The 22,585-nt window shown below is 42.1% G+C and overlaps 2 protein-coding genes across 5 annotated transcripts; one reads left to right on the top strand and one right to left on the bottom strand.

Moving 5' to 3' along the window:
- The first annotated feature begins 2,226 nt into the window (after positions 1-2,226).
- On the top strand, positions 2,227-12,791 carry gpr173 (G protein-coupled receptor 173). The gene is made up of 2 exons (XM_063906780.1): positions 2,227-2,958; positions 6,688-12,791. Exon 2 carries the CDS (start codon positions 6,880-6,882, stop codon positions 8,059-8,061), a length of 1,182 nt encoding a protein of 393 aa, XP_063762850.1. The 5' UTR covers positions 2,227-2,958; positions 6,688-6,879; the 3' UTR covers positions 8,062-12,791.
- Positions 12,792-14,239: 1,448 nt separating this feature from the next.
- suv39h1b (SUV39H1 histone lysine methyltransferase b) lies at positions 14,240-21,889 on the bottom strand. 4 transcript variants are annotated; one of them, XM_063895535.1, is made up of 6 exons: positions 21,787-21,889; positions 20,722-20,867; positions 19,613-20,269; positions 17,194-17,340; positions 16,639-16,768; positions 14,240-15,729 (listed from the first exon to the last, which is right to left on the bottom strand). In XM_063895535.1, exons 1-6 carry the CDS (start codon positions 21,839-21,841, stop codon positions 15,596-15,598), a joined length of 1,269 nt encoding a protein of 422 aa, XP_063751605.1. In that variant the 5' UTR covers positions 21,842-21,889; the 3' UTR covers positions 14,240-15,595. The 4 variants fall into 4 exon arrangements, with proteins under 4 accessions (XP_063751605.1, XP_063751597.1, XP_063751622.1 ...); XM_063895527.1 differs by having other exon boundaries at positions 19,613-20,272; XM_063895552.1 differs by lacking the exon at positions 21,787-21,889 and adding an exon at positions 21,399-21,772 and having other exon boundaries at positions 19,613-20,272.
- Positions 21,890-22,585: the final 696 nt, after the last annotated feature.

A 22,585-nucleotide genomic window follows, 5' to 3' on the forward strand; every position in this document is an offset into this window, starting at 1 on the left:
TACAAAAGAGCTCTCATCACTAGAGATCTGGCCACATCCTCAGTGTGGTGCTGATGGATGATTAGCTGATTTTCACTGCTTGACAGAAAACTAATAACCATAGGTTATGTATCTGCCTTCATTTAAACCAACTGCAATTGAATTGTTGATTAATTATAGAATTTTTATTTATTTAGAATTTTAGAATTATTATGAAATACTGTAAGATAGTTGTGTATATTTACAGTGTTGCAAAAACCAAGTAGCTTATACACATCCGAATTTAAAACAAAAGAGGTTTACAAAAAATAAACACCATGTTATTTTACACTCCAAAAAAATGTGAAACAGTGACTTTAATTTAATGTCAACAGGTGTCAACAGGTTTCACATAACTGTAGTTGAAAGCAATTATATTACATTTAAATATAAAACATTAGGTTCAACTTTATACTATTGCTTTCAACTAATCTTATACAGTTATGTGGAACATGTTGACTGTAAACATACATCTTTTTCAGTGTAGTTTTCATGTTTTATTTTTTGTCCAAGAGATTCTTTGATTTAAAACCATTGTTACGAAAAGTTACATAATTTCCTGTTTCTGTCTGAGAGAGGGGAGTTTGTCCTGTATTTACACCCCAGGGACAGGGAGATCAGGGCCCTCTCCTCGAGTAAGACCTGTACTCTGCTGTGCAAAGCCTAAAATCTTCACATGGGTCCGCCACCCTGGGGGACAGCACTCACATTGGGGTGGGATGCATTGTGGGCCGGGTGGTAGGCAAAGGAGGGGCCCTAGATGGGACAGACCTCCTGACCTGGAGTGGGAGTTGTATGGCTTAGTTAGAGTTCAGGTCCCCCGCACTTCAAGCGCAATAGCTTGAGCCAGGATATTATGTTAGAGGTCTCTGTAAAGAGGTTTTAAATCCATCTGATGAATAAAACCATTTTTTAAACTGTTACATTGCAAGGCAATATATTATACATAATTGTATTAAATCTTTCTGAATGGTTTCTCACCCACATACCTGTGCTCCAAACAGTGATGTAAGTGATGTGCCTGACGTTGGCTCCATGGTTAGTGAGGTGGAGGTGTTGCAGTGAACAGCTTCCAGCAGAGCACACATCTGTTCAGGCAGCACACAAACACACTGACCTGCCGTGAGGAGGGCAGTGATCCAGGCTGCACTGTGAAGCTCTTCATGTCATCAGCAAGGCCAGATGTTCCTGTGACCTCGGCTAACTACAGCCCAGTGTGCTGCAGACACAGATCTGAGGACCCTGCAGGACTGCCATTAGAACACATGGAGTGGTGCAGTGCAACTGCCCCATCATCATCATCATCATCATCATCATCATCATCATCATCATCATCATCATCATCATCATCATCGTTGTCATCGTTGTCATCATTATCATCATCATCATCATCATCATCATCATCATCATCAACATCATCATCATCATCATCATCATCATCAACATCATCATCAACATCATCATCATCATCATCATCATCATCATCATCGTTGTCATCGTTGTCATCATTATCATCATCATCATCATCAACATCATCATCATCATCATCATCATCATCAACAACATCATCATCATCATCATCATCATCCTCATCAGGGCTGCGCAGCTTGTTGACTAATTCTCTCTTTCAAAATACTTATGTCTGGTATATTTATATTTATGGTTCAAGAAAACCCCTTTTTAAAAGGATTTTTTTCGAGTTTAATATATGCATGATGTTTCCGAAGTCAGGTTTTGTGTTAAATAATGGTGAACTCAATATTAATACAGATGTTATTAATAATCCATAATCCTACAACTCTTTGACTTCCCAAAATGTGTCCCATTTGAAATGAAAAGGCTTATTTGTTTAACACATTTCTTCAACAACAAGGTTATTCAAAGTGACAGATTTTATGAAGGTGCTCAAGACTTCAAACAGTCTAACTGAATGTGTAAAGTTTGTGTGATGTTGCAGACAATTTATCAATGTTAACTTTCAAAACAATGTAGCCCATGCATTGGGGGGTCTCTGGTGGTGAGAGTCCGCCCTCATTCCCCAAAAAGTCTGGGGCCGCCCCTGACCATGGAGCATCCAGACGGGATTAAAATCAGTCCCGATACCAGCAGTTCCCTTTCCTGACGATTGGATGCTGATCTTATTCCCGGCCCATCGCTACCTCTCGGCTCCGGTACAAAGCGGCACATTTAGCTGCAGTGACACCGAGCAGCAGACGTCTCCCCCGGCTCTACGCACAGTGTTTCCCCGCTGGCCGTTTACGGGCTGCGGGACAGAATGAGGACCGGCCTCGGTGTAATCCCGCAGCCCTGCCAGCTCGGGGCTTTCTGGCCTCAATACGTTAGCTAGCGAACAGAATCTGTTCTGACCGGAAGCCATCAAATCGTTACTGCATGCTGAAGGATTTCCTGCACAGCAGACAGAGGGTTCTGACCGGATTCATGCGAGAGGACCTGCGGCGGCGGATAGACAGGCTCTCGGACACCGGGAGCAGCAGAGGCTCCACAGGGCGTCTGCTGCTGGCAGCTCCAACAGAACGTCAGTTTACACATGCCACAATAGGATCCTATCACCTGCAATCCTTCTTAATCATTAATGTTTATTATACTGGATAAAGGAGCAGCCCTCTCTGGATCAGCATTCTGTGCTGCCTGTCACTGTGGATTTACTGTCGACCGGCACGAGCTGTGGAAAAACGGAGACATGACATGCACGAGAAAAAAGAGGAAACAGCTTTGGGTTCTTTAAGCCCTTTGATTAATAAAGGGAGTCCTCAACAGGCTTCCCTTAACACCTTTTGAAAGATCTGGACCGTTGACAGCTGTCGGCACAGCAGCTGATTTATCTCTCCTCTGGATGATTGTGTGGAGCAGCTCTACGTTCATGTGGACTGCAACACACGGCCTGCCCGCCACAGTGTGGAGGACCAGCAGCCCCAGCAGGTAAGGACCACAAAATGAACACCATTTTGTGCTGCCCACACATCCCAGGTCTGCATGCAGCCTGCTCTGCACCCATCAGCCTGAGTGTATGTCTCTGCAGGGCCAGACTGTGGCAGCTCTCTGGGACACAGCCTTTGTCTGCCAGCCTCTACAGGGGGGGGGGGGGGGGGCATTATGCAGAGCTAAGCTAATGTTTGATGCATGTCTCACAGCAGCATTCAGTAGTCAGTGTGACACTGCTGTGTTGATGATAAATAATACATGCTTTCCCCCGGCTCGCTCAGTACTGGAACAAGCAAGAGATGTAATATCATTTGGTGTAGTGTGGCCGAAGAAACCAGCTCCCCCCACCTCCCCAACGTGTATATACAGATCATATGATGTGTGATTTTAAAGCCGCCAGGCTCCTAAATGCTGGACTGCAGCAGTTACCGGCCCCCCGCATCTCCATGTGAGGGGCCTGATGCTGGGCCCCTCTGTCAGAGACCAGCTCTGTCTTCATCTCCTCCACTGAGCTCTGTCGCCTCCTCCCACCGACATTGAGTCAGAGGTATGGGGCTGCTGTTGCTACCCAGTTCCTGACAGTGACTCTGCCCTCCGCCGCCAACCAACTCTCAGCTCTGCAAAGCCCCTCCTTCAGACTCAGCCCCCTCAGACCCCAGCCTGTGGAGCTGTGAGCACTGCAACTCAAACTGAACCTGATAAAAACAGTATATGAAAGTCAAATGAATTAAACATAATAACTCTATATGTGTTTTGTTATCACTCTCTGATTTTACATTCATCATTTCCTGTTTTCACTCTCCAGGCCAAAACCTGTTTTTAATATTTTTGGTTTGCCTTGTGTTCTTGTGTAAAAATGCATGTAGAACCTCAACGCTGAAAGGTATAATCAAGTTGTATACATCTTTCTTTTCAGGACAAACTAAGCTATTGCTACTTTTAAGCCACAAGGATGCCACATTAAGGCTTTTTCTTTTTGCTCATTTGTAATAAAATGTCCTCAAACGATCTCCTCATATTCACAAACAGACTGTTCTTGGACTGGGCTGACATATGACCAAATAGATCAATAAATAATTAATAGAAACATTTCAGAGGCTTCTATCTTGAAATGACAAAACTGACATCCCCCTTATTTGCTTTCGTCTCTTTTTATTTGTGAATGGGGTGTTCTGCAGGCACAGCAGCAGTGGTGCTTTGCTGAGGCACAGTGGTGCTTTGAGCTAAATGCTAACATCAGCATGCTAACATGCTCAAAGACACAATCAGGGTAATGGCTGAGAGTATTCAGATTACTTCTTGTTGGAAAAGACAAACCTCCAACAGTGGTTTAACTGCGCACAGTGACAAAGGAAGTTGGTTTGTTTGTTTTCATGGATTTTATTATCATTTATGATGTGAGGTGTAATAGAGTGAAGCTAGGAAGTGGGCTATTTATTTTACTTGTTTTCATATCACACAGGTGTCAAATTAAGGAAAAGAGACAAACTGGTTTGAAATGAATGATTTCATAATCTCTCCACGTTCGTAATGTTGCACGTAGTTCTAATATTTAAAATCGATTGATATCAGCACAGATCTATTGTGAGGTACATTGAAAAAAAAGACAACCATGCCAGCAGCACACAATGAAAAATATGATATTGTACTGTTGGTTAACTAACATGCATTGAAACCCACTCTTTAATTCCAGACTGGCTGCCAAGCTTTGTTAAAGATAGAGGTTTTCTTTCCTTAGAGGCTGAGTTCTTGATTTGTCTTAACATCGAATAGCTGCATTCATAAGTAGTATAGTACAGACTGAATGTTAATCCAACACCTTTAAGTGTTTGAAGTGCTGTAGTTTTTTTCTGTGGAGTTTTATATCTGTGTACTTTTGGGACAGATATGAAGGTTTCGTTCCGTCACTCCATGTTGGCGTTGTTTTTGCAGATCAGTACCTTACATTTTACATTTTAAACAGTCGAAGATGTTCAAACGCTTGCATCAGTTAACAATTAGAGCCTGATCCACTATTACAACTGAACAGTCTGTTGGATTTGCTTTTCTGGTTCCACTCATCTGGCACCTGAGACTTAAACCCAGGAAGCAATAATTGCATACAATTTATTTTTTCCTGTGATCCTTGTAACTGGACGGCCAAAATATTCTGAACGCTGGCCAAAGTACCTATTACAGTACATGTTAAGGCTCCAACACTTAATGCACACTGTAGAAGCCATTTATGTTTAGTCTTGGCATGTCAGTTTATTTTCTATAGAATAAGTGCAATATTATTTTGAACACTTGGTGGCTGTGATTAGCTGCACAGGGTGTATCAATAGTGTCATAGGTGATCGGAAAGGCTATGGCACACAGGAGGAGCAGAGCATACCAATCTAACCAGACGCAGCAGACGCTCACAGCTACAACCACTCACTCATCAAGTCCTCCACCTGAGTACTGTAAACCCTTCAAAATACACCGAACCAAACTGCCTCCAACGACTGGAAATTCATCACTCTTTGTTTTGACATTACACACTATAAGTAAGACCAGCTTTAGTGGTTGGTGTGATAAATGAAGGGATTAACTTTCCTCCCGGGTTGCAGTGCAGCACAGCTTCTTACCTGAGCCTTCACGATAGCATTCAGGTCTCTACTTTCCACTATTGAAACACTCCAAATGAGTGTATGGTTTCAGAAGTCAGAATGTTTTGGATAATAATCAGATTCCTGATATAGAGGGCTAATGAAATGAGGTGCATTTTAAGTTAATGCTGCATTTTAGGTTACTTTATTCTCCTACACGTTTCATGACAGTTTAGCTGCTTTTAAACTTTATTCATTTACTGCAGCACAGAATAACGTGATAAGTGAAAATAAGAAGCATAGTATACTGTTCTCTTTTAATGGAAAAATATAAATGGTCTCCCAATATATTATAAGGATACCACTGAGCCTGTTTGAGAGTTTACTCCTGGCCTGGGCAGGTCCTATTTCATTGAATCTTTTGTGGTTATTTATATCTCTGGAGTCATATGGGGGTCCCCACAATAACGAATTATTAACATTAAATGTCAAGACTGAAACTAGGTTTCAGCTCTCTTGAAAAGTGACAAACACACAAAGATGTCACTCAAGTGTCTTCTTGGGGATAGACTGTGGGGTTGCAATATTTAACTTGATCAACTTGTTATTAAATTAACTAATATACTAAAGATAACTTTGTTTTTCTTTCAGATTTATAATGAATACCATTCCCCCGACTAACTTGCATTATGCATTAATTTAGCATGAGCCATACATGATCAGCAGATTGATCTGAAAGTGGTGTAATACCATGTGCTCACAAACTTCATTGGGTTTGAGACCAGCTGATCCGTTAGTGTTGGCTTTCGGTCTGATCACTGACTTCCCGGAGAGGATGTTCCAGTTCAGTTTCACCACCATGTTGTTGCAGCGTTCCCCCTCGCCCTCCTGCTAGCTCTCAACATCTTCCCGATGCATCTGGTTGACATCATAAATGCTCCTCCTGATATGGTGGCTGGTCCACATCAAAGTTTGATCAATAGTTTTAACACCAGCCTTTAAGAATTTTGAAAACACCCCTAGGCATCAAAAATGATGATCTTTTCATTTACAAAACGTGACTCATTAGAGCTTAAGAAGTAATTTACAGCAACCTTTCTTTAACTAAAGAGAATCATCCAAACTCCTAATTCTTTGTCTGTCCTTTTGCTTTCAGGCGCCTGGAGCAGATCGGGAGGTGAGACGATAAAATACACCGTCAAAGGGACCCTGCTTGAAATGGGGCAATGTGGATTGAGGTGTTCCTTGTGAACTGCAGAAAAAAAGCAACCACGAGGACGCAGGAACCATTAGTAGACGGAGGAGGCCGTGTGGAAGCGGCGGCTTTGGTGTGTATAGAAAAGCTGGTATGGGTGGAGGGGCAATCGCGATGGCGAATGGGAACGAGAGCAGTGAAGGGCCTGCTGGGCTGATGGCAGTGGTGGCTACCGCAGGAGGCATGGCAGCAGAAAGCCCCTCCTCGGCTGTCTCTACCTATATCAAACTGGTGCTCCTCGGGCTGATCATCTGCATCAGCCTGTTGGGCAACCTGGTGGTGTCTCTGCTGGTCCTGCGGGACCGGGCCCTGCACAAAGCACCTTACTACTTCCTGCTGGACTTGTGCCTGGCAGACACCATTCGCTCGGCCATCTGCTTCCCCTTTGTGCTGGTGTCTATAAAGAACGGCTCGGCCTGGACCTACAGCGTGCTGAGCTGCAAGGTGGTGGCCTTCATGGCGGTGCTCTTCTGCTTCCATGCCGCATTCATGCTGTTCTGCATCAGTGTAACACGCTACATGGCCATTGCACACCACCGCTTTTACTCGAAACGCATGACATTCTGGACTTGTGTGGCAGTGGTGTGCATGGTATGGACACTGTCCGTGGCGATGGCGTTCCCACCAGTTTTTGATGTGGGTACCTATAAATTCATTCGCGAGGAGGACCAGTGCATCTTCGAGCATCGCTACTTCAAGGCTAACGATACACTCGGCTTCATGCTAATGCTGGCTGTGCTCATTCTAGCCACACATGTTGTCTACATGAAGTTACTCCTCTTTGAATACAAGCACCGCAAGATGAAGCCGGTCCAGATGGTGCCGGCCATCAGTCAGAACTGGACCTTCCACGGGCCGGGGGCTACTGGCCAAGCAGCAGCCAACTGGATTGCAGGCTTTGGGAGGGGGCCAATGCCGCCGACCCTGCTGGGTATCCGACAGAACTTGCACAACCAGAACCGGCGCCTGCTGGGCATGGATGAATTCAAAGCAGAGAAGCAACTTGGCAGGATGTTCTATGTGATCACCCTGCTGTTCCTGGTGCTCTGGTCTCCATACATAGTGGCTTGCTATTGGCGGGTGTTTGTGAAGGCCTGTACAATACCACACCGGTACCTCTCCACCACCGTGTGGATGAGTTTTGCCCAAGCCGGGGTCAACCCTATTGTCTGTTTCTTCCTCAACAAAGACTTGAAGAAAGGGCTCCTTTCCCACCTACCAGCCTGCTGCAGGACTAAACCTCATTTGCCACGAGAGCCTTATTGTGTCATGTGATCAGAGAGGATGATCTAAACATAGAGAGGAACCCAGGACAGTCAACAGGGTTGAGTGTTTGCTTGAACTGTTGCAGCATTTCAATACAATAGAAGCTATTTTTAAGCAGTGGTTGCAAACTAGTAAATATAATGATAACACTGGAATGGTTAGCATGTATTTCATCGTCCAACCCTTTTTTCACTCAAACCACCTCATACATGGAGTCAAACCTTGACTTTTGATAATAAGAAAGAAAATACTTTCATAAGAAACATGCAAGTGATAATGCAGTCATTATGGAAACCAAGCCAGACAAACAGCAAACAAATTACCAAGCTGCTTCAAAAAGAATGGAAAATGAGAAACATCTAGGGTTGATTGAAAGGAAACTTGAGTTAATAAGTTGATAGAAGTTTCCTACGGGGGACAAAGATAATAAAGTTACATGCTGGATTAGTAAGCAAAGCATTTTGTATAGTGACATTGAAGAGGAACTGTTCGCATCAGAAACATCATGTCACAGTCTGGCCAGAAAATGGTCAATTGATGAAAATAAAATATTTAAAAGTAGGGGGAACACAGAGTCAGAGGGCGGAGAGAAGGGTTAAACTGATCTCACGTTTGTAATGAATTATTAATACTTGAGTGGAAGGAACACCAGCTCTCAGACCGGGACAATGGGTCTCATCCTGACTGATCGACAGAAGTTATTCATGCTATGATTTCTCCAGGTGTCGCTAATTGAATTAACTAACAAAACTTCTGATGCACATTATTATTATTTAGATCTGTGCATGACTGAGTCAAAAGAGAGGATGTGATCGTCTGCAAACATTAACAGCAGCTTGTTAAAGTGTGAGCCCCTCTGCATAAAAGGCTTCTCTTAGCCCAGAGCAGATTTTTGTTATAAACTCAACAACACATTACCTTTGGTGTCCAGTTGACAGTGCACAGCCATGTCCAGCAGCATTCCCTCAGCTCTGGTGTCTTCATAAGCCTAGTTTATCAGCTTGTTTCTGGAGAATGGGATCCACCTGTGAATGTACATGTCTGTATTGTGGACCATTGAATTGACATTCATTTTTAATATTTCTTAATAACTTTGTGTTCATGTACAATTTGCAAAGCTTTTTTTTCTTGTATGTCTCTGTCACTTCTCCTCTGAAGCAGTGCTTCAGCGGTTATTTGCCACTCAGTACTAATACCAGAAGAGTGATAGAGCTGCCATGTATTCATCTCCATGCTGGTCCTGCGACATGAACATTTGTATTTATGTATGCTGATCGACTGTGTGTAGACAGTTTTCTAAGCCCATCAAATCAACGTGTGAAGTTCCAAAACACTGAACTAATACACTGATAGATGAGCCTGATTTCTTTATGATCCCCCCTGAGGACACATCATTTACACCTGTCACACCTGAGAGCCGCTAACGGAAGTCCTGAGGCTGCAGCAGGGCTCTGGAACCTGCAGAGCTCAGTATGTTCTGTAGATATCAGGCAGACACAGGCCAGACAGGAGCTTTAGGCCACAGCAAGAAGTGTTTAGTGTTTATATGGACCCTGTTCACATCTAGTGTAGCCAATAGAAATCTTTTGGCATTACAGCAGGCTCTATCACACACTTTGGTTTTGCTGCTTCACCTCAATATGGGAAGGCAGTCAAACCAAATTCTGAATTATATAAATGTAAAAAATACTTACTTTTTGCAATCAAGATTATGAAAGGAAGTCTGAATTTATAGTAATAATGTTGAACTTTATGAAAATTAAGTCAAACTCTTAATAATAGAAACCTTGATCACACACGTGAGGACAGAGATCCACGGACATGAGGTAAAAAAACTACTAAAACGAATGCAGGTCCACTAAAGTGACCTTTCAAATTCCTTCTGAAGTGTGTGTAGCTTACAAGAGGCAACCTTTGGAAACACTAAAACTGCATCACTCACATCACATAGAGCACGACATGTTTCAGCAGCTCATAAGACTACAGGATACATCTGAATCACCTTCCACCTGGTTCTGTTTGAGGATCACACCAAGCATCCATCTTAATCCCTTCACACAGGACTGAAGTCAGAGGGGGCAGTGGAAGAGACATCTCTTATCGATGGATAAATGTGCTTTTTCTTGTTTCTTCCTGAAATGAACTGTACGATGGGTAGAAGTGGGAGGAGAGGATAGAGAATGTAATTTTTCAGTGAATGTCTGAAAACATGACATGTCCTTAAGATTGAGGGAATATTGTATTTGGGGTTTGAGGTGCCCCTTGTTCTCTGCCATGGCATATATTACACCCCCAACAACAGCATGCTGCAGAGAATCGCTTATCTTAATTTATCTTTTCAGAATTATGGCCTTACTCCATTAAAAAAATGTCACACCAATGGAACAAAGAGTAGACAGACGTGTCTCCTCTGTCTGCACTGAAGTCAGGAGGCGACGGAACACTGTGCACACCAGAGACATCAGGAGACTCGTTGCTCTTCCTATCAGACCGGGCCCCTGTGGTCAGGACGATGACAGCGCTGGGGGTACACTGACCCCTACTCTGGATTTCTGTGGTATTTTGTTGAATGAAGGAAAAAAATTGAGTTTGTCTATTTTCATTTGTGAGACTAAGCTGTTGCTGGGCAGCTTTTTGAGTTGCCTCAGGCAGTTTCTCTTTTGTAAATGTACAGTGACCTCTGTATTATGAGTGTGTATTATAATGACAGCAAATCAACTCTGAAATGCACCAGAACAGTTCCTGATCACCAGATTTATACTGTGTGTGTGTGTGTGTGTGTGTGTGTGTGTGTGTGTGTGTGTGTGTGTGTGTGTGTGTGTGTGTGTGTGTGTGTGTGTGTGTGTGTGTGTGTGTGTGTGTGTGTGTGTGTGTGTGTGTGTGTGTGTGTTTCTATTGGCAGGAATGATTGTGTGTATGTGTATACTGAGGGTTACATCAATGGGAGGACTAAGAGGGAACACTGACCAGATACATATTACATTTCAATGACATCATTCCTGCAAATGCTTCTTTAGTATTCCTCATGAGGACCTTCTTCAAGAGATCAGAATTTGTTTTAAAACCAATGAAGTTTACTCAAAGTCCCTTTTGTAGAACATCTCGTAAATCAATGATTAAATGAATATAATTGTTTGTATATATTTAGAGATAACGAAGGGAAAAAAGCTTGACATAAATCACATACATGTGACAGGCTAAATGTGATTGCATACACTGGCCTCTACCTGAATGTTTGATTGAAGAGTTATTAATAAAAATAAGCATCTTAAACCAACAATTATATTGAACAACCAAGACCTGTACATGACAGTTTCACTTTGACATCAAACCAGTACTAACACAGTCTTTAAAGGAAACTCCAGAGGTTCTGCTGGGTCACCTCCATCAGAACTGCTAATGTGCTAACACAGTGACCTCCAGAGGTGGGAGGACAGTAAAAGTCCTGCATTCAAAATGTTCCTCCAGTAAAAGTAGAAAGTATTCTCATCTAAATGTACTTAAAGTAGAGACAGTAAAAGTAGTCATTGTTTGATTGGTCCATTTCAGAATAATATCTCTGATATGTTTTATAATGATTGATCATTAAAGTGTTCTCAGAGCTGGTAAAGGTGCAGCTAGTTTGAATGGCTTTGTATACTGCAGGGTAGCGGCTGGATTTACTCCAGGTGAACTAAAGTCTGATTTAAGGGCTGATTATATTTACCATCATTAATCCAGATCTGTAAAGTAACTAAAGGGATTAAATACATGTAGTGGAGTAAAAGTACACCATCTACCTCTGAACTATAGTTGAGCAGAAGTACAAAGTAGCATAAACTGGAAATACTCAAGTGAAGTAGCCTACAGTACTTGACTAAATGTACTTAGTAACTTCCCACCTCTGGTGACCTCACAGCCACATGATCGGCAGCTTGGAAACTGACAGGTGTTTCCTCCATCAGTCTGATCTCCTGATAAAGCAGTTTGGACTGTGATCATCTGACAGCCTTTGTGTTATTGTCACACTTTTGTTTGTTGCACGTTGTCCTCTTAACAAAAAACAATACAAATGATGGCCAAAATAAGCATACAAAAAACAACAACAAGTTATAAGATCCTTTAAGGATTCTCTTTTGTCTCAAAGATCGTCTCTAGTCACGTCAGAGGGGTGCACGGTATCACGAGAGGCTAGCAGCGCAGCTAGCCGAAACAGGCGAAGCACAGCCGAAGCAGAGGCGAAGGCAGCGTTTGTTTTGAAGAAGTCCAGAAAGTTGAAACCATTTGTTCCATTTAAACTAAATTTGGTGTGAATGCTGTCATGAGTGTGGGTGTGCCTGGCGAGCCAGATTCACATTGAAAGTTAGTGTTGGGTTGTTCTGCTGTGCTACAGTTGGAACACACACAGAGACACACCGACAGGAACCACAGCAGCTTTACAGCGTTCCTGCGGGGAAAACTCCAAATGTTGCGATGTCTTAGAAAGGGGCCAGTTCATGAATTCTTTGGAAAATGTTTAATTTAAACCTTAAAGGTAGACCATTAAATGTCAATGGTTAAAAGAACAATGTAATCTCATTGATCCGGACATAAAGCAAAAGGTCTGAAGGATGTACGAGATATTCCTCTGACCCGGCATCACAGAGCCGGCTCAGACTGCAGGTTCCCTTTGGTTTTTTTCTTTTTTTTCTGTTCTTCTGTTACGCATGTCTCTGGAAATTTATGACTTTGTAAAAATAATAAATTTCATTTGAAATGATCATGGGAGTGCTTCCAAGAATTCCTGGTTGTGGTGGTATATTGATTTTATACATACATCTATGCAAACCAAGCATACATGTATTGTTCCTCTCTGCTGTTCAGTATTGGTCCAGGTTTTCTGTCTCCGACAGTTTAGTCACCGCACTAAAAAAACTCAAAACATAATTCCAGAAACAGTCCTGTGTTACGCTCTCCAACAAAACACTGTCACAAGTGTTCATAGGGATCATTATTTGGAAGAAAGTAGTTTCACACCAACGGACACTTGATGCTTGCTCCACAAATGACAACTCAACTGCCTTCAGTGGCACACAGGAATTCATTCCATCTGCCTTAACTCGTACACTTCGCTGAACTCCTTCCAGTGCTCACACTGATAAACACACTGGTAAGCTTGATTATTGTTTTAAAAAAGAGAAAAATGTCCTTAAATCTTTTCAGTGGATTTTTGCTACTATGAAATACATGCAACCATAGATGACCCAGACAGCTTTCATCTGTCGACAGTATGGCTCACCTCACAGCCACCTCTGTCCTCACTGACATGTTTCTTAAGGAAACATCTGAGGGATTTATACTTTACTTAAGTATTTCAACTGTTTGCTATTCTGTACTTCTCTACTCCACTACAATTCAGAGGTAAATGGTGTACTTTACTCCACTACATGTATTTAATCCCTTTAGTTACTTTACAGATCTGGATTAATGATGGTAAATATGATCAGCCCTTAAATCAGACTTCAGTTCACCTGCAGTAAATCCAGCAGCTACCCTGCAGTATACAAAGCCATTCAAACTAGCTGCACCTTTACCAGCTCTGAGAACACTTTAATGATCAATCATTATAAAACACATCAGATATTATTCTGAAATGGACCAATCAAACAATGACTACTTTTACTGTCGCTACTTTAAGTACATTTAGATGAGAGTACTTTCTACTTTCACTGGAGGAACATTTAGAATGCAGGACTTTTACTGTGACAGAGTATTACTACACTCTGGTACTTCTACCACCTCTGGTCTGATAGTCTTTGATGGATTTTTAGCAGAGATTCAATATTTTAAGAAGTATTATCTCAGACTGATTTAGAAAAACCCTATCAGACACAAACATGACTATTGAAAGTAGTAGATGTTTGCATTCAAACCGGTCCATCCTCAACCCTGCATTATGTTGAAGCATTTCGAAAATAAGTAAAAGGAAATGTTTCTAAAATAAAGCAGATGAATGTTGAAATGGAGAACTTTATCAGAGTTCATATAAATTGTTACCTTTGTGCAGCCGGAAGTGATACTCAAAAATCAGCTGGAAGAGATCTAAAGCCCCATCTAGTAGTATTATGTTGCATTCTTTCAAAGCGAGGACTGGACATAAAAAACACTCTGCCCTCTACATCCGGCACATATTAACAAAGTAAAAAAACAACAATGAAAACACGACAGCAACCGGTAAAAGCCATTTATTTACATTGTTTTGTTCTCCACCTATCAGACAGCACCAAAAAAACCTAACATTTTAAAATATATACGCTATAAAAGATCCAACAGAAAGAGTCGTTTAGATCACCCCCATTTTAATATACAAAACATACACTGCCCGGCCAAAAAAAAGGTCACCAGCCTGTGGGGGCAGTGCTATGATCTGGGGTTGCTGCATTTGGTCTGGTCTAGGTTCAGCAACTTGCCCAAACGTGGTCAGCTGACTACCTGAATATACTGAATCACCAGGTTATTCCATCAATGGAGTTTTTCTTCCCTGATTGCACGGGCATGTTCCAAGATCACAATGCCAGGATCCATCGGGCTCAGATTGTGAAAGAGTGGTTCAGGGAGCATGAGACATAATGTTTTCACACATGGATTGGCCCCTACAGAGTCCAGACCTGAACCCGATTGAGAATCTTTGGGATGTGCTGGAGAAGACTTTGCGCAGTGGTCTGAATCTCCCGTCATCAATACAAGATCTTTTTGAAAAATGAATGCAAGACAGAAATAAATGTTGTGACGTTGCAGAAGCTTGTGGAAACGACGCCACAGTGATTGCGTGCCGTAATCAAAGGTAGAGGCGGTCCAACCAATGTTAGAGTGTGACCTTTTTTTTGGCCAGTGTAGTTCACTATAATCAGAGAAACATTTTCTTACTCCTCCCTGTTGGGGTGCAGCAATGTGCACTGTGCTAGCTTCTGAGGTCCGTGGATGGGGGAAAGCTTTGAAAATGAAAGCTTCATTTGGCTTTTGTCCGTCACTTCCACCAGTAATGGCATTGCACACCAAGTTAATAGCCGAGATGTGGGAACTCTAAAAAGGATCTCAAGAGGCGAGGAGTCGAGACCATTAGGAGAGGGAGGGGATACACCAAGTCTGGGCGTATACTCATCAGTACTACAGTTTGCACAGAAGGTCAACACTGAAGCAGGAATGGATCTGCAAACTGTGAGAGAATTGGGGACATTGGGGGAAGACATTGTCCCGAGGGCCAAACGAATCAGCCTTCATGTGACAACAAACTGTCACTCAACAGCTGTTACTGCCCCAGGCTCAGTGCTCTGATGTTCATGCGGTGCTGCCCTGCGCTGAGCTAATGTACATGCCGACCTTTCTCTTGTAAAAGTATTGAAAATAATTGTCTTTAAGTACTCAAACAATCCACTGATGCAGTTTCTATTTTACTGGATTTGAAATTCTTTATAAAGTTGCTGGTCAATTTCAGCTTTCATAGGCAATAAGAAAATAAAAATTCATATTAAAATCTGTACAATTTCAACATCTCTCCATAGATGACAGTGTTACAAGTCCCTTGTCAGAACAGGTATTTTCGACACGAGTCCGATCCACAGCGACACTCCACTCGGATCCTCTTCTTCGGGGAGCCGGGGAGCCCCGCCAGGCTGAAGCTGGAGTCCATCTTGGTACTCTCCGTGTCCATCGGGTCAACTGCAGACAAAGACAGGGCAGGATAGAGAGGGCTCACAAGAGAAGCCAGCAACGTTCTATACCCTTTACCAAATGTTGCCCCCCCATACTGGTATGTTACCATTCAAACTCATTTAACTGGTTAAAGGGAGCTTGTCACGCCAATGTTGTTTGTCCAGTTTAATCTTTGAAAGCTAAGGAAAACTGTAGAAAACTCCTGCCTGGACTATGGACTCTAGCCTGTGTAATGTTCACTGCCTTTAGCCGCAGTTGGATTTTTAACTTTGTTTTTTTATTATGTTTGATTTTGGTTTAGGAACACATAGCATATATGCTGGTAGGCCTGTTCCCCATCAAGGAGGGGATATAACCACTAAATGTTTGATGATTGGATAAGTTGCTGTTGAGTTGTGAGCATTTCATTCTAAGCCACATCTTTGGCGACTCTTGATTCATGGCAGCCATGTTTTTTTAAGGTCTAGCTTATTTTTTACCAAACATGTGTATCCCCCTCCTTGCTGTATACCATATTTAGTGTTGACAGAGTCAAAATGTGTCTATTTCCCATTGTACAATTTGGCAAAGCATCTAGTTCTGCAGACTTTAGTGCTTTAGTGCCTTCCTGAGTCTTTTTGTAAATTCCGTTTAGTTAGACATGTGTGCCAATTGTCAGTTACACTCATAAAGGCCTTTCGAAAAAAAAAATTGGTTGCGGATTAGAACTGCGATTCTTTAAAAAGATGACTCATCTTGAGTAATGACTGCTGCAAAGACACATTGCTGTTGAGATATTCAAATGTAATGTTTTCCTTCATCCTGGAGAGAAGGTAGCTCACTCTAAGGTGGACCGATAGACAGGCAGAGACAGAAAGGTCCTTCTGGTTTTGTGGTGAGCTGGCCCCTGAAGAGGACTCGATCAGCGACACTTACTCTGCATCTTGTAGTCAAATGTGAGCTCCTCTCCGCTCCGGATCGCTCGTGTTGAGAATAAAGCAATTCTTGGGAGCCTCTCATCGATGTTGTTGATGAACACATTAAATACCTGCAGGTTGGGGTTACACTGCAAAAAGAACACAACTTGTGTAAGGAGGTTTTCTGACACTGCTTAACTATAGCAGACATAAAGAGAAACTTTGCATTTCCAAATTTAAAAAAAGTTTTTAATGTACATATCTAGGTACTCAAATTCTCTAAATATATACAAAGCAGTATGTGCTGAGGGGGGGGGGGGACTGCAAAGACTGCAAGTGACATCAACAAGTCACTGCACATGTATCTGATTTATTTTACAAGGCTGCAGAGACTTATGGATCACAAATGAATGCATTTAATTACTCTCCAGTATGACTTAAAGTTAACAACAGTTACATGACTGTATAGTGTCACTGACTTTACAGTTACTGAATGTACCATAAGTGCCTTCAGTACCTTTTAAGGCACTAAACAAATAGTCATTTCATGATATCAGTCTTTCATCACACTCACGCTGTGGTTGACAAAGTGGGAGATGTTGCCTTGGTGAGCGGCGTCCACTGTGTACACGTCCTCCACATAGTCCAGGTCAAACAGGTACGTGGAGCCCTGGCAGTCGTACACATGACCCCTCCTCTCGGCTTCCTCATTCGTGATGATCTGCAGGGAACAGGACAACACTCATTCATCACTGCAACAAACATCGATTTAAAGAATAACAATTGATTAAAAGAAACTCAAAGCCCAACTGATGGAAGAGAAGGACAGTTATATCAGCACAACCACAGGGATTACAATCAGGAGCCCTGCAATAAATCCTGTCTTTACCGAGAGAGGTGTCAGGTGTGCCTGTGTAGAATTAACAAAAAGGTGTCAGCTTGATATTTTAAAAAGTTTTGGTTCACGGAGAACACAGGCTTTCAATCATAAAGAATTAACATTGCAGAAAATAATTGTATCTTTTTATTTTGCCTGAACGTAATATGTGCAATCTGTCTTTAGTGTTTCGCCCAGATAATACACAATATTAGTTTAAATGGTTTTCTTCTCATGCAGAGGATGGGATCATGTTATTGTGGTAACTTGTTTCTCTCTGGGTGTTCATGGACAACCCAAGCTAAGACCAACTCTTAAGCACCGTCACAGAATCGGAATCCTTAAACGGGAGCTTTGTGTGTGCAGATCAGCTTTTATTTATACAAAAATATTTGAAACCCCTTTCAATATAATATCTTGAAATACCAGGGCTTCCTCGACCTGACAAATCTGTAGTTGACTGAAAACTATTTTGTTGACTAATCGATTAGTTGACCTGATCAACAGGTGTGTGAAACTAGTGACAGACTACTAATGCTCGGTTTTGGAAAAACAGTTTCCACCTCGGCAGTTATTTACATTACAGCAAATCTGAAAAGGGTCCTGATGCAGGCTCGCGGTCTGTCCCCTTCACTACACCCAGAACACACGTTTACCTAGCCCGAACCACGTTACTGTGTGACAGCAGAGGCTAGGTGAGTGCAGCGGGCTGCAAGGAACCGTGATGTAAGCATGGAGGAATGACATAGTGAATACAGAACGGGAGGAGACACGAGGAACAACTCCCTGATAGTAGTTAGTCATTACCAGACTTTTCTGATGTGTTTTTTTCTGATGTGTGTACTACCAAAATACAAATGACTTTTAAATTGCACAGACTGAAACTAGGCAAAAACATCTACTGCGGTTAATACACAAACACTATAGAGCAGGGATTCCCAAAGTGTGGTGCGCGAGATGAAACATGTAATGGTGGTCTGGTGTAAAAATATTACAGTGTTGTTTTTTAAGTGGGATTTTTCCATAGGCTTCAATAAAAACAGGAACAATACACATTTCCTTTGTAATCCCTTTTATTTGAAATCAAAAAACTATACTTTATTCGTTTTTGATAGAAACGTAGAAGAAGACAGCCGCTGTGCGTCAACCCGGTTGGGACGTAGAAGGGGGTGCGCCGCAAAAAACGTTTGGGAACCGCTGCTCTAGAGAAATACCTCCGAGTACCCAGTGTGTACCAGCATGCACACAAAACCAATACAGTATTTAACAAGATTAAGTTTTTAGTAAAACCTCTATGAAGACCACTACTCCTGATCATTTCATACAATATAAAAACATCTACATAAAAAAACAGGAAATTCTTCTGGAATGTATTTGCCGTAATCAAAATACCCTTTTCTAAATATCTCACACCTTTATATTTCTGTTGTAACTCGATAAACAAGAACATTCATTTTACAATGTTGTGGGTGTTAACGCAATATATTCACTCTTATAATCAAATCATTAGCGGAGCAGTGATGTATCCACTGGAAGTCGGTAGTGACTAACCTTTTCTCTCAACTGCACCTGAGATGTCATGCTGATCTATCTGCTGGGCCAGAGGCTTTATGTCGCCCCATATTTCTCCTGCAGATTATTTTAAATTAAAAGGTCTCCTATAATGCTATATTTCAACAATATATTGTAGGGCCATATCTATACAAAACATGTCTGTGAAGTGTTTAATAAAAGGGGACCTTTAGAGGGGGCTTAACAAGTGAGGAAAAAAATTGCAATTAGATTATTTTCCAAAATCGTTCAGCCCTACTTTGAGCGTAAGCTTGAAAGTGCAATTAGGTTAAATAAATATAAAAACAAAATCATTGTTAGATTTGTAGTTTGTTTTCTTGACTGTGTTGCTGATTGTATTTAGTATGGTTTCCACTTTATTTTCAATGATTATACTGTCACTTCACTTGTGAGTGGATATTTGCATGTTTTGTCTTTTGAAAGAATAAAGAATAATGAATAATGAAAAAAAGAATTTGCTGAAATAACATGTAACCTGTTTGACCCCGCCCCTTATGTCAATATCAGAATCAAGAAGGGAGAGCGGTGTGTGAGCAGGTCTTACCTCCCCCACGTATTCCATGATGAAGGTGTTCTTCTTGATGTGCTGCAGTGTGCGCACCCCCCAGCCCCGGCCATTCTCCGTCTTAAAGATGCACAGGTCAACCTGGATGCCCTTCTGCACCACTCTGTTTGGACAATCAGAGCTGCAGCGGCACTGGGAGTTACACTCGTATATGGGCTGTCCCGGTCGGATCCGGACCTGGCCCTTCTCATTGTAGGCCATGCGGTGCAGCGAGGCCCCGGGGCAGCAGCCGTTTATTGGCTCCTCCAAACAGTTTTTACACTCACAGCCCACCGCCATCTCATCTAACACAATCCCTTGGCCTACTTTGTAGTTGTTGATGTAGGTGAAGTTCTTTGGAGGGCCCTCAAGGTCCACTTCGTTTGTAACAAAAATACGGCCCGGGTGGTTGCGAGTCTGGTTCAGATGGGCCTCCCAGCGCTGCAGACGCTGACGGAGCTTGGCCTTTTGGACCAGGAACAAGGAAATTTCCTTATCAAGTTTTTTCGGGATGCAGCGTCTCTTTTGGCGCCTCAGCTGCTGATCCAGGTCCAGGTGGAACTGCTTTATCAGTTTGGGGCATTTAAGGTTCCTCTTGGGTTCCCAGCTGTTATCAGACTCTGGGAAGCCCTTCCACTTCAACAGGTAGAACTCCTCCTGCTGAAACACAAAGCACTTTTAAATAGGGGCACATATTTATAATGTACGTAGCCCAAAACCAGCATGCCAGGCTTTGTGTTTATATATTTTAAAATGAGTCAAACTATTTGTGTCAGCCAACATGTTGATGTTCCTGCACTGGTAGATGCAGTTATAACAAGGTAACCTGGAATAACCAGCTGCTACATTTACTTTATTTCCAGCTGGCATCACTGTACACGCATTTTAGAGGATGAAAAAGGTTTTTATTGTTAGACATGTGGAGGACCAAAATTCAAAAGTTAAGGAAATCAGCAGGGTGGAAGTGAGACCTGATCCTTACTAAAACTGGGCCTACTTCTGTAGTGATTTTAATACAAATATTATTAAAATATTTCGCAATACTCATGAACAGTAAATTAAATGTGTAGTGGAGTACATTTACACCAATGGTTATAATACTGATTTACCTTAGTCTTCTTGTAGTCGCAGATGAATTCCACATCATAGACTTTGGGGTTGGCTCGGTTCACCCCCAGCTGTTTGCAGGACAGCTTCTCTCTGTGGCACAGAGCCTCCAGATCCTCCCAGGACATCTTGCAGGACACACTGCAACCTAACACACACACACACACACACACACACACACACACACACACACACACACACACACACACACACACACACACACACACACACACACACACACACACACACACACACACACACACACACACACACACACACACACACACACACACAACACACACACACACACACACACACACACACACACACACACACACACACACACACACACACACACACACATTAACTCCGTGTCTAAGCATGGAAGCGAAACCAAACCCACTTTAAAGTCAGTCTTTGTAACTGGATCTGCTATGATGCTACTCACGTTTCATGATGCGGACGTTAAACAGCATATCTCAATGAAATCGAACGTTCAATCATTTTTAGCGCCAAACACAAAAGTGGAGGACTGAGATATTCGAAACCGTGACAGCAGCAGTCTTTGGGATTCTGATCATCGCATACATACCACTCACAGCAACATAAAATAAGAGTCAAAAACACATAAAGTGCCATTTAAGCATTACCGTAGCGCTGCATGGCGCGTGAAACGTACCTAACAATACAACGGTTCCTCCGCTTATCCGGCAGCATGCCCTTAAAAACAAATCGTTACACTAACTAAATAAGTAATGCTTTCTAAAACATAAAGCATATTCCTATTACTGATACAGTCCAAATGTATTGAAATTCGCACGCAGAATGTTGTCAAAAAAGAGGGTGAAGAGGCTGCACAACACTGCCAGTGAGGTTCCTCCGGACAAATGACTTCCTAGTCACCATAAAGTACCATCCACGCGCCGTCCTTCATGTTATGTGAACTCCATGACAACAAACATACTACATATTTAAGCGATTTGAAAAGTGAAACGCCCGTCTTCACTAAATAACTAAAGTAAATCAGCATAACGGAATATATATTCATAATTTGGCTCATTAGTTACCTTTCAAATATTCCGCCATGTTTTCCACACAGCCGCCAAAATGGAGAAACAACATTGGTGGGAGGATCCTGCTGCAGGGAGAAAGCAGCGGCTTATGATTGGATGAACGTCATCTATTGGTCCTCTCATTGGTTAAGGATGTAGTCAGGAGGGTCGGCCGGAAAACAATAGTCTTACTTAGCTAGTTGAATTCACATAAGAAGTTAGGAACTTACGTAGTTGTAAAAGTGCCTGCTGTTTGTGAGGAGGGTACTATTACAACACACCCCTCGCTAAGAACTGAAAGCACCCTTAAATCCTGCATTCTGGGCACAAGTCCTTCTGGGCACAAGTCCTTCATTAACAAACTAACCACCATAGTTCATTTTTTTATTTACGCAGGTGCACTGGATAATCGTGTGAGGGTCTGGCGAAGCCGTGGAGAACGTTATGCTCCCTGTTACATCTTTCAGCATGAGCCGAGGTCACTGAGTTTGGAGGGGATGGTGGTGTTAATTGCTGAACTGAAGTCCACAAACAGCACTATCACATACAAACGTGAACGAAATTTTTGGGACCCTTCCATTAAAGAAAGAAAAACCCATAATGGTCACTGAAATAACTTGAAACTTAAAAAGTAATAGTAAAAACAAATTTATTGAAAAATAACGAATGAAAATCGGACATTTCTTTCGAATTGTGGTTCAACAGAATCATTTAAAAAAACAAAATAATGAAACTGGCCTGGACAAAATGATGGTACCCCTAGAAAAGACTGAAAATAATTTGACCACAGGGTAATGTTAAACTAAGGTGTGTC

Source organism: Eleginops maclovinus, chromosome 1 (assembly GCF_036324505.1).
Source record: "Eleginops maclovinus isolate JMC-PN-2008 ecotype Puerto Natales chromosome 1, JC_Emac_rtc_rv5, whole genome shotgun sequence".
NCBI lineage: Eukaryota > Metazoa > Chordata > Actinopteri > Perciformes > Eleginopidae > Eleginops > Eleginops maclovinus.

Bases quoted from the DNA above. Each gene is read 5' to 3' on its own strand.
- suv39h1b (XM_063895527.1), bottom strand. From the start codon at position 21,841: ATGTTGTTTCTCCATTTTGGCGGCTGTGTGGAAAACATGGCGGAATAT. The intron at 20,273-20,721 runs GTAAATCAGTAT...TTTGTGTTTCAG, and splicing joins GCGACTACAAGAAGACTAAG to CAGGAGGAGTTCTACCTGTT. The intron at 16,769-17,193 runs GTGAGTGTGATG...TTCTTTTTGCAG, and splicing joins CCCACTTTGTCAACCACAGC to TGTAACCCCAACCTGCAGGT.
- gpr173 (XM_063906780.1), top strand. From the start codon at position 6,880: ATGGGTGGAGGGGCAATCGCGATGGCGAATGGGAACGAGAGCAGTGAA.